Below are 12,481 nucleotides of genomic sequence, written 5' to 3'. Positions count from 1 at the left end.
ACGGTTTTCAAATACATCATGTCAATGTGTTATATCAGATTTGACGTCAGAGATACCATATTTTATTGGTTCACAAATAAGATTTCAGAGCTATAATGAGAGAAAGGTTTTCTGTTTATAACGACTTCAATATCTGTCGTGAGAAGAATATGAAGCTCTATTATGGGATTTTATAGGTTTTCATTCACTTGCATTTTATGGCGAAAGCAGCATGGACATGCTTAATATCTTTTTTTGTGGTTTGAAAAACATGAGGGTGAATAAATGGAGACTGAATTTTGTGTGAACTTTCCCTTTAATGAAGGTTTCTTGGATGAGACCACATGTTTTGATAGGTATACGCATAATAAACCACAGATTCATAGTGGCACAAGATGACAAATCTAATGGCTCACTTGAAACTGGGAAAAAAAAGAGGTTGCTTTACCCAAATTGGCAGCCAAATCTTGCACTGGGTGAGTTTCAGAGACAGTTGAATGCACAGATTGTCACAGATGCCTAGGGGGGAGGAGGTCATTAAGCATGCATGGTTGTCATGCTGTGTCAGACGAAGAGCTTGTTGGATTTATACCCCAATGTACAATGAGCTTTATCACCACCCCCAAGCCTTTCTCCCAGTGAGGCATGGGGAATGAGGGTAGATACATGTTGAGGCACGTGGACGAACAAACATACCGACTATGCTACTCCCAGATGCTCCACATAGCCAGAATGCTGTTCTCTTTCCACAACATCTGCCGGCTGCACATCTTCCCAAAAGACTCGACTGGAATGGATGTCCCACATCAGAGACTCTGTCTGTTGTCGTGACCTCTCTATGAGTTGCAGATGTCATTCAGATGAAGAATGTATTTTTTTTTATTTTTGTAGGATTTTTTCCCTCAACTGTTTGGCTTATCAGATGTTAAAAGACATGAAGGTTATTCAGCCAAGATTTAAAACTGTGGTATAAAAGAATTAAAAGTACAGAGTGTACCAAACAATACAAGGAAACTATCAAGGAAGATAAAAACTGTGAATTAATCACTGATTCACAACAGGCTGTATGTTACATGACATCATTTGATCTATTGGACCTTCCTTAAAAAGAAGTCTATGGCGGTATTCCATGCATCATTCTTGGGCATGATTCATGTTTGGCAAGGAGGTATAGCTACTTTTTTTGTTGACAGGATTTTTCTTAAAGTCAAGCAACAGCCGGGCGCACTTAATAGTATATTAGGCTACGCTTCAGTGGGAGCTGTAAAATCTTTAAGAGCTGTGTATCTTGTTCAATGTACAACAGTGGGATTTATTAGAGAGGGTGGAACAAAAAGCGCTAAAATAAAATGTAGAAAATGTGCACTCTTTCTTAAGGTCAGCTGTGGAGAAGAGTAAGACTAATATAGGCTGGTGTGTAGTGCCACCCAGTGGCCAGGACACTTTGATGGAATAAATTAGATATTTTATGTTTTATGTGTTGTGTCTCTGGAAAATAGTGATCTATGATACTGTATTATGTTGAATATTAATGTTTTTTGTGTCTATTTGTTAATGAGGCAAGTGGCATGTTGTTAATAGTGTTATTATTTTTAAATGTAATAATTATTGTAAGTAATGGGGTTATTATTCAGTATTTCCATGAATTAGATTTTAGACATCTTTGCTTTCATTAAAACTTATAGGTTAGTTAAGTGAAATCATTATTATGGTGTTGCTATTATGGCATATCTTCAATTAAAATATAGGCAATTTAATAAGTAAATATTCATATGTCTATACCTGCGGTCTTCTTATTCCAGGTGGGGGCAACTTACCCCAGTAGGGGCCATGTTACCCCTCTTTTAATATTTGACACAATACAATTTTATATTTTGTGCAATAACAATTAAATTAGCAAATGTTTCTATTTATTTTCTAATAAAACATTTCAGATTACGCTTCGTCACATGCTGAACTTACAGTATCTAGATATGATACAATTTAAAAGTAAATACAATTTTTTATTAAGGGGGGCATCATCCCCCATCCTACCCTACTGATTTTCTTGTTCTTGTTTATTGGCAGCAGTTTTTTAAAAGTATTATTATACACTGGTACAGCATTAAATAACTTTTTTAAAATGAGTAATAACAGTAAATTATGCATAGTAACCCTAAAGCAAATCCTAACCCCATTACAAAGTAAATGTTTAATCAATATTAATAGTAGCCTATAATTACACTGTAACACCTTAAAATAAAGTCTAAACAAATTAGATTTTATTTTTTCAGTTTTCATTTTTCATTTTAATTTTGGTTCAGTTTTAGTAATTCTGCTTTATGCTTTTGTCATTTATCATTTATTATTTTATTTTAATTTAATTTATACCTATTATAGTTTACTTTAGTATACTTCAACTTATTTTAAGTTAGTTGCAACAGAAACCCTCCAAATGTTGAGAGAGAACTAAGATTTTTAAAAGTATTTAATAATTATTCAATTTGTCATGTTTTATTTATATACTTTCACCATGTAAGTGCCTTAAATGCTTTAGCCATGCTGAAATTTTGTAAAGACCAGGCCACTTACACATTATTCTGAATATATTATAATAAGAACAAGCATAGTTAAGGCCTATATACAATATAGCAACCTATGTAACGGTGGTGTCTCTCTGCTTCTGGTTGGTGCTCAAAGTGTAAATGCATAAATGAGTGCAAGATATACACAATATAAGAAAATGGCACATTTAGAGACACAAGCCTATTACCTGAGCTGTTTTTCTGGGATGTATGGAACAAATGTTGATAACTCTTTTCCCTGCTGTTAGTGAAGTGGATTTTCCAAGCTTCAGATAATTCCAGAGATGTGTTTGTCTGTTCCTTGGACTTCCTCCTGGATAAAAGACACGTGAATTTAAGCAAGAAGGCACAAAAAGACCCACAAAAGGAAACTCCCCTCTTTCAATCACGATTACCAACTCCAGTCATGCAATGCAATCATTTACATTGACCACTAGATGGACCCATGTCATCTGTGTACGAAAAGAGACAAAAGAACCCGAAGATGAACAAAGAAATAGAGAAAAAGAAACTGCGAAACTTAATTACACAGCTACTCTATGTCAATTAAATTTCAGTCTTAACATGATCAATAACCGTACAGTTACTAGGCTACCTGGGCTGTTTGTCTGGGCTGTATGAAACAAAAGTTCATGACTCATTTTCCTGCTGTTATAGTGAGGTGGATTTTCCAAGCTTCCAGAGATGTATTTGTCTGTTCCTTGGACTGTGACATTAAACTTCCTCCTGGATAAAAGACATTTAAGCAAGAAGGCACAAAAAGGCCCACAAAAGGAAACTCCCCCTCTTGTCATGTATCAGCATTTAAAAAAGTCACACAAAAAACGGTGCATTAAAATCTAGGTTATATAAATCAAAATACAAAAAAGGCCAAAATTTTGCCACCTAAACGTACCTCAAAGGAGTCAATAACTAACTAACAAAAACATTAATTTTGGTTTTAGTATTGTTTATTGTCATTTTTATTACTATTTATATAAGTAGCCAAGTAGGCTCTTTGTTGTGTTCTTCATCCATCATATCATTCATCCATCATGTGTATCATTGATGCTGAAGAAAAACATACAATACAAACTAAAGTAATAGATTTATTACCACATGTGAATTTTAAAACTTCATTATTTAATTGCAATCTTTCATATAGGCTAGTCAATTAATAGGGATACAAATTAATTACTTGAGCCGTGAAGTAAGAGCCAAGATGGCTGCGTGGCGGGATCAGTTTCCACCGAATGAGGGGGAAAACAAATGGTTATCCGTAAGCTGAGCCGCGCATGCGCAGGAGCCCAGTGCCGCGTAGGGCTTTGAGTTTTTTGGACTCCTGTCGAGGTGGGTGACGTCATGCAGCAGTCCAGTAGAGGCTCCACTTTTCCCCCCTCACTTAAATTGTAACCACCAGCATCAGAAGCGGTGGGGCACAGAAGAGAGGAGCCTTTTTTATTTTATTTTTGCAGCGAGGACCGCTAACTGACGAGCTTGTATTTTTATTATCCTGATTTTGCAAAAGGAATAATTTCATCACAGAGAAGACCGCTTTGATTTTAAAGCATTTTTTAAAAAACGCACCATAAACCTCTGTTTGCATGCTGTTAATCAGTAAGCAACATACATGACCGTGCCATTGTACAACACCTCGCCTTTTTAGGCTGGAAAAGCCTTTATATATATTTATACATTTGAATGATACATTCTCTACCGTGCATATTGTCTGCTCAGCTGCATTTTCTAGCGTGTCGGAGGGCGCAAGAAACAACAGACCACGACGGACAATTGTGAGGTTTGGATGAGGTGTTCGAATCCAGCTTTACGTGAACAATTGTGATATTTTCATAGGCAATGCCATCTTACAATGCAAACATGCTGGCTGTTGGATTGCTCTACCTGGGAGTAGTTTTTGCCATAGAGGTTGTAGATCCCACCAGAGCCATTGAAGGTGAGTAACCACGATTAAACGTGTTGTTTTGTCCATGCATGCATCTGGAAGACAGTCTGTAAAGTTTTCAGACATGGCCTGGTAATAGTGACCAAGCTAACGTACAGTACGTGCAGGCTGCTGCTTTCGACACCCACTATGTGGGCAGCAGCGATATGTGATTATTTCAGGTTTGGGGATTGATTTTGAATCAATTAAACAGCTTGCTGTGGAGAGTATTTGCACAGTTTTCTTATCACCTGTGCTGTAATTGCTACATATGTCCTTGTTATCCTCATCCAGACTCGCGCTATTTCATTATGAAACATTCGCATTATCAGCATTTGTGCAGAGAAGCTACAAATCGCCCGGTTTTTAACGCGTTTGTGCCATTAGGGACAGATTGGAGATGTGGGAGTTGAGTTATATTGCAATAGCTTCAATAGGCCTGTGCATTCGCTGTAGTCGTTTATGAATTCAAACGCCTGTCAAATGTTATTCTCGTGCTTGGATGAATTGTTACAGTATGAGTGAAAGCGGAGCTCGCCACAGGTCTATTTGCATGCAGGGGACAGGCTCCATATTCCCGCATTCTTAGCGGTCTATTCAAGTGCACGGATAGGCACTACTGCTTCGTTTAGTCGTTATCGTCAACAAAAGAGTCTTGTCGATTCTTTAGCGTTTGTTTTGCGTGACGAAAACACCATAATCTGAGACGGATATATATTCAGGGCTAGTTGCTCTCCAAAATCAGATAATGTGTTTGCACTCCAATATTTATCCCAAGTTTGTACAAGTTTAGTTTATTTAGAAGTGATTTGAATCCGAGTATGCACTTAACTAGTTTTGCTTCAGGACCCAGATTTTGACAGAGGCACTTTTTATTGTTATTCAAAATGAAACAAAAATATTCTTATTGTCATAAATGGTACAAGCCAAGTTTATGCTGCAAATGAACCTGTATTTAATGTAATTCCATTGAATATTTCTTAGTTGTTTTTTTTTATTGAATAGTAATTTGTTTCAAGAATTAAAGCATGCCACAAAACAAATCTTTGTTGGCTTATGGAAATTTCAAATGTTTTGCACCATGAAACATGATTGCACACTGATTTAAAAGATTCGAGTAGCATTTTTACTTCCTGAGAAGCCCACTGACGGTGCACTTTTATTTGGTTAGTTACATTTTAATATTTGCATTTAGCATTCTGTTTTCCCTTCTGTCAGAGCAGTGACCCATTTTTGAGTTGTAACCCACCAGTTGAGAACCACCAAAGTAATTCATAGTATGGTTGTCTTTGTCTGACACATCTGATTGTTCCAGATTGTTCCAAGGCAGTTTGAGGTATTTAAGTTGGCTAAATATTTTAAAATACCAAAGAGCTTGACCTAGTTATTACTTTTTATAGCTTTTGTTTTATAGTTTGTGATGTTAACAGTAACGACCCACATAAATGCGGTGCCTACAAAGCACACTGGATGCCTTTTGAATAAATACTCCGGATAGTTTTCTGTGACATCTGTATAAATTATGCAACAGTCCTTTTTTGTAGGGCTCAGAAAAATGGCCTACAAATGGCCCACATTTTGAATTATGCAGATCTAAATGCAATGCTCATGCCAGAGAAATAAGTGCATATGTAAGCCTGATCAGAAGTCATTTACTAGGTAGTGCATCACATCTTAACTGCAATTTCTTTTTTTGTCTTAAAGGGATAGTTCACCCAAAAATTTGAATTCTATCATCTTATATTAATTCTCAAGGCATTCCAAGGCTATTTGACTTTATTATCTCTGTGGAATATTCTCATTAAATTCTTACAAAATGAAAGCCAGTGATGTTCAGTGTTGTTTTTGGAGCGCATTGATTTTATTGTATGGACAAAACATTTAACCGCCTGTAACACAAAAGAACATATTTAGTTATTTTGATTATCCCTTTCAATTACTTAAGGAAACATTTGTGTAATTTATATGACTGTTGAATCAATGACGTATGAACAATTGTGTCGCAAGTCATGTGATGTAGTCGTTCAACTTGTTTGTTCTGCACATTTGACCCACGTGCAGCCACCACAGACGGCCTGTCAGATGATTTTGACTGTCGCAGATGAGTCGCCTCTGCTGATCTCTGATAATAGGTTTAGTTGCGAGTTGCGACCACAAAAAAATGAACCAAATGAACCTCAGGAGACCTCAGATGAACCGTTATCTTGTCTAGACAGGGTTTGGTGCCTGAGGGATGTGGGTATTTTTATTATACTGGAACGTAAAGATTACTGTCATAAACAAATATTCTATATTTGAACACTCCTCATTTATGAAACTAATGAGATGAGGTTTTCTTGGCATGAAATGAGAGTAATATGTTGGTTTTATGCTATGTGAATGACCTGGGAGTTTGTCTGCTCTTTGAAAAATGAGGAGGAAGTGGTCTGGCGGACAGAGGCAGGGTGGAGGTTCTTGTGTTGTATTGTCTTGCTCCACCTCCACGCTCTCTGGAACATCTGGATAGAGCGGAGCCATTATTCTAGACCACCTCATAACTAACTTTAGGGAGGAATAGGAAAGCACTGCAGACCATTAGTGACCATCCTTGGCGTGCAGGTTTGGGAGTATGTATCTGCAGAGGCATTGCCTCACTGTTAGATCACATTTTGGCATGTAATGCTAAGCACTGATTTAATGTACGTGTTAGCATTTGGCTTCATGGAATGCAGAGTGACCCTTGCAGTGGTTCAGGCGTAGGTGGTGAGTGGGCCCGAGCTGGAATCAGTCTACTGTCAATGACTACAGCAGGAACTCGTGGCTTTGTGTGGATCACTGTTGGAACAGGAGAACTGATGCTTTTTCAGTGTTGGAGTAGACCAGTTTTTCTGCTTTACAACTAGGGGTGGGCGATATGACCCATATATCACAATATAGTTATTAGCCTAAGTAATAAAAAACAGTCAACAGTATGGAAGCTTGTTTCCGCCACTGAATAATAAATAAATAATAATTGCGACTTTTTATCTCACAATTGCGATATATCAAGTCAGAATTGTGACTTTTTTTTCTCAGAATTGCGAGATATGAAGTCAGAATTGTGAGAAATAAAGTCGCAATTGCAAGATATAAAGTCGCATTTGCGGGATATAAAGTCGCAATTCTGAGAAATAAAGTCGCAATTGGGAGATATAAAGTCAGAATTGCACGATATAAAGTCACAATTCTGAGAAATGAAGTCGCAATTGCGAGATATAAAGTCGCATTTGCGGGATATAAAGTTGCAATTCTGTGAAATAAAGTCGCAATTGGGAGATATAAAGTCAGAATTGTACGATATAAAGTCGCAATTGCGTGTTATAAAGTCAGAATTGTGAAATATAAACTATTCTGAGGTAAAAAAAAAAAAAAGTCTGTTTTTTTTTTTCCTTAGAATTGGACTTTATATCTCACAATTGTGAGTTTATATCTCACAATTCTGAGAAAAGATGTCAGAATTGCGAGATATAAACTCGCAGTTGCGTGTTATAAAGTCAGAATTGCGTGATATAAAGTCACAATTGCGAGAAAAAAGTCTGACTTTATAACACAATTCTGACTTTATAACACGCAATTGCGACTTTATTTCATGCAATTCTGACTTTATAACACGCAGTTGCGACTTTATTTCATGCAATTCTGACTTTATAACTCGCAATTCTGAGAAAGTCAGAATTGCGAGATGTAAACTCGCAATTGTGAGATAAAAAGTCGCAATTATCTTTTAAAATGTTCTATTTTGTGGAAACAAGCTTCCATACATCAGTGATAAAGAAAGCAAAACTAAGTATTTAGGAAAACAAACTACAATAGAACAAAAACTCAAATGAAATAGACTTAGGCCTACCTGAAACACTTTGAACTTCAAACACTAGAAATAAGAAATACTATGTTGTATAAAGTAATTAAATGTATATAAAAACACTGCATAGTCTTCACTGTGCAAATTATACATTTATTTTTATTAAAGTTACAAAAAGTGATTCAGTTAAGAGCAGTGAGAGATTTTCTCTTTTTTGTTGCTTGATTACCATTAATAACGGCATCAGGTAAATTTGGATGCTGTCACTTTAAGAGCTGCTGCATGAATCCAATATACTCGTGTGTTTTCTTTCTCAACAGTTTACGTTCACTTACGACATAAATGACTGTGTTGACTTGCAAAGATATGGTTACTTTAACACATAGGTATATGTTTTTAATCGTTCGAGCCCAATTAGTCAGCAAAAAGCACTCAGTTCAGTTCTACAGTATCCTTAAAAATGTTTTAAAATGATAAGCTTTCGTGACTGCGTAGCACAGCAACATCACATGAGCGTAACCGCAATAAAGACAATAGTCCAAATTCTCTACCGGATGACAAATTTCTTCTGGTTAATCGTACCGGTATATTGCCCACCCCTCTTTAGAACATGTCTGTAAATACAGGAATGGAAAAAAATATTATTATTATTTAGTTTTTGTTGGTATTGGCAAATTTTTCATTCATAGTTATTCATTTTATTTTTACATTTTATTAAGTTTTAATTTTTAGTCTTTTTTTGGTTATTTTAGTATTTATTAATATGTTGAATTAGCTTTTAATTACAGTTTTCATTTTAATTTCAGTGTAAGTTTTAGTAATTGTATGTGTGTAATTTTATCAGGTTTTAAAAAATATTTCTCTTTTAGCTTTTATTTGTTTTTAAGTTTTAGTACTTCTAACAAACTTATTTTATTTCATTTAGTTGGACAAGTTTTTTTTTACGTTTAAGTTGTTTATCTAATATTTTTTATTTTATTTAAGCTTTATTTCGATTTATAAAAACTATTTGTAATAGTTATTTGAGAATTACAATACTGATTTTAGGGCTGCCAAAGTTAATGAGCAAACTGGTATCATTTAAAAACGTTTAACGTTGTTAAATTTCTCAGCACTGTCTTAGTGTTATTAGTTGGTTTTTAAAACATGTTAGTTTAGTTTCAGCTTTTTTCTGGTTATGTTTTATTTTTACTTATGTTTTCATTTAGTTTTCTTTAACAATATTAACACTGATCCTAACCAACCAATGTTTTTGTCCTCTGCTTGATCAGTGCATTATCTTATGTACACACCTGTCTTTGTGGCTCAGATACTCCGGAGGTTTCTACAATCCTCTTGTAGAATAAAGAGATAAATCCATGAATCCTCCCACATTCATACATTAATACATCTACTCATACATTCAGTTTTCGTTCAGCCATTCGTTTCTCCCACACCATCTCTGCCCCATTTGATGAATGAATAGAGCTACATTATAAACCTCTTGGTAACATTCTCATTCAGGCTTGGATTTCTTTTTGTTGTTGTTAGTTGAAGAGCACTGCAACAGCAAATTCTGTTACGTAACCTTTATTTGAAGTGAACACTGCACATCAGATATTCAAATGTGACCGCTTACTTAAGGAATATTCCAGGGTCTATGCATCTGTGACACACTGTCAGTGTTGTTTGATGTGCTGGTTTTTGAGGTCGCAAAATGGGGAATTCTTATAGCTCGGGAATATCATTTAGGTTATGCACAAATATTTTAATAATATATTATACTGTTTCTATAATTAGTGTATATTGTGTATAGATCCAGAGATCAGGTTTGTAGTAGGGTATTTGCTCATTTCCAGGTCAAAACTGATATTTTAAAGGTCAGCCTTATGATAAGGAATGCATTTTTTAACTTAAAGAAACAGTGGATATATATGAGTCAGGTGAGCACATTTATTTGCATTTTGTTTGTAATTTCTAGTTCTGTGAACTACGAAAAAGTAGGTTTGAATTACTCAAAAATCTGTATTAAGTTTTTGCTTCCTTAAGGACATTTTTGTCTTTTTCATTTTTTTTTTTTTTTTTTATCATTTTCCCTGTGTTAATGCCAACTGCATACATTTAGGCAGAAGTGTGTATTTCTATTGGAATAAATCTATTAATATAAATCTATTTTCTAATCTTCTATAAATCTATTTTACACTAGGTACGCAAAACACTTAGGACATTAAGGACAAAAATGACCCCATTTAAAGTTAAAACTACAATTTTTAATCCAAGGGGAATTTAATTAAAATGCAGTCTTTGTAATAGGCTTTCATTCTGTTGGCAAAGCTTCAAAATAAAATGTTATTTATATTTTTTACCAGATGGAACAATTTTCTCAGGTTTGGCCTATAAAGCAAATACTTACTTTTTTCCTAATTTCTGTATTATAGAGACAGTTGCATAAATTGTGCAGTTATAATTTTGAGGGTGTGTTGGTATAGATGTCAGAGTGTGGTTTGTATGTGTGTACTAGGGGTGTAACGGTTCAAATTACTCACGCTTTGGTTTTTGTCACGATTTTAGAATCACAGTTTTGGTACGGTTCGGTTTGCGCTATGTTCAGGGAAAAAAGGACTAATGTCAAATAAAAATAAAGAAAATAAGAACAAATAATCAAAACTACAAGCGACAGCACAAATTAATAAAGTAGAGCAAAGGCACAAATAAAATAAGTTACAAAAGCTATTCAGTCAAGAGCAGTGAGTGATTTCCTTGTCTTTTGTTGTTTGATTTAACCTTAAGCAGGAATATTTGTCTGCTGTCACTTTAAGACACAATGCACAGATTCAGTACACTGATACTGATACAAATATATTGTCTTTATCAACTGTCTATGTTCACTTAAGACGTAAACTACTACGTTTGCTAGGATACTCGCCAAGTCTGGCAAGTTGACATGAATTTGTCCGTTCAAGTGCAAGACTCAACATTTGCGTGCTGTCTGAGACGTGGTTTTATGTGCGCGCGAGTTTTCTGTTTTCTGTGCTTGCAATGAACCCGGAACCTCAGGAAAATCAGATTTTCAACAGTTTATTTTTGTCGGCATACAGGAATTGTCTTTTGAAATAAGCAAAGCACAATGTAATAGCATTAGATTGCTCAGCTGGAGTCTTACCACCCAGGGCCTGAGGAGGCTCTAATCTCCCTCTTTTAACCTCCCCTCTTCCTGGGAAGACTCCTCTGGGACTGAGGGCTAAACCTGGATTTGCATAACCGACTAGATATCGCATGGTTCCTCCTTGTGTGAGAGGTTTGGAGCTGTGGATAAAAGAGGATATTGTTGATGGTATTGAGTTAAATATGCTGTAATTGGTGTTTTCAGCTTGCGGTATTAATGTTTACCCTATTTAACTGCTACACCCAGGAGGACATGGCTGCATGTAGCAAAACACAAGTAGGTGGGTGCTGTTGATGTGCCAGTGACATAAGCGAGTGGTTAGCAAGTGCTTCTGTCAACTACTAGGTTCTTTTTGGTGGGATGTAATGATTATCGCGGACATGGGATGTTGTGTGAAGTGTTTGACTCTTTCTTTAGAGTCTGAGTATGAAGATCTGACGATGTTGAAGGTTCTAAATGGATTGCCTTCTTCCTTCCTCACATGAGGTGCAAACATGGCTGCTCAAATGTTGAGGCCAATTGTCATGTTTTCTAAACATCCCACACTCACGCACTAGAACTCTTATATCTTTCTTTTTTTTACCTTTTCAATTTCTCTCATTCACTCTTTTGCATATTCTACCATTCAAAAGTTTAGGATCTTTTTTTTTTTTTTTTTTGAAAGAAGTCTCTTATGCTCTTATGATTCTTTTTTAGTATATTTTAAAATGTCATTTATTCCTGTGACTTCAAAGCTGTCTTCAGTGTCACATGATCATTCTAATATGCTGATTTAGTCCTCAAGTAAAATTTCTTATTATTATCAATGCTGAAAACAGTTGTGCTGCTTAAAGGTATAGCGGAGGATGTTTTACTTCCTGGTGGGTTACCTAAACTATTGGTCCTCCTAATTGTCAATCATTCTGGTGAATCAATCAAACTTTTCAAAAAGTGGAGAGGGCGGGTCTTATCTAAAATTTGGAAAGATCCTCCGCTATACCTTTAATATTTTAGTCAGGTCCGAATCTTCAAGATTGTGTAACCCTGTAGGCATTTTTGAGGAAAAGTTGTTA

At 35.6% G+C, this 12,481-nt stretch overlaps 1 protein-coding gene across 1 annotated transcript in view; it reads left to right on the top strand.

Moving 5' to 3' along the window:
- Positions 1–3,869: 3,869 nt before the first annotated feature.
- Positions 3,870–12,481, top strand: part of lrp1ab (low density lipoprotein receptor-related protein 1Ab) — a 134,582-nt gene continuing 125,970 nt past the window's right edge. The window contains exon 1 of the mRNA XM_081385685.1: positions 3,870–4,476. Coding sequence (XP_081241811.1) covers positions 4,380–4,476 — 97 coding nt within the window. The 5' untranslated portion in view covers positions 3,870–4,379. The remainder of the gene's footprint in view (positions 4,477–12,481) is intronic.

Source organism: Scardinius erythrophthalmus (genome assembly GCF_964197995.2).
Source record: "Scardinius erythrophthalmus genome assembly, chromosome: 15".
NCBI lineage: Eukaryota > Metazoa > Chordata > Actinopteri > Cypriniformes > Leuciscidae > Scardinius > Scardinius erythrophthalmus.
This window is presented reverse-complemented; position numbering and strand designations above follow the sequence as displayed.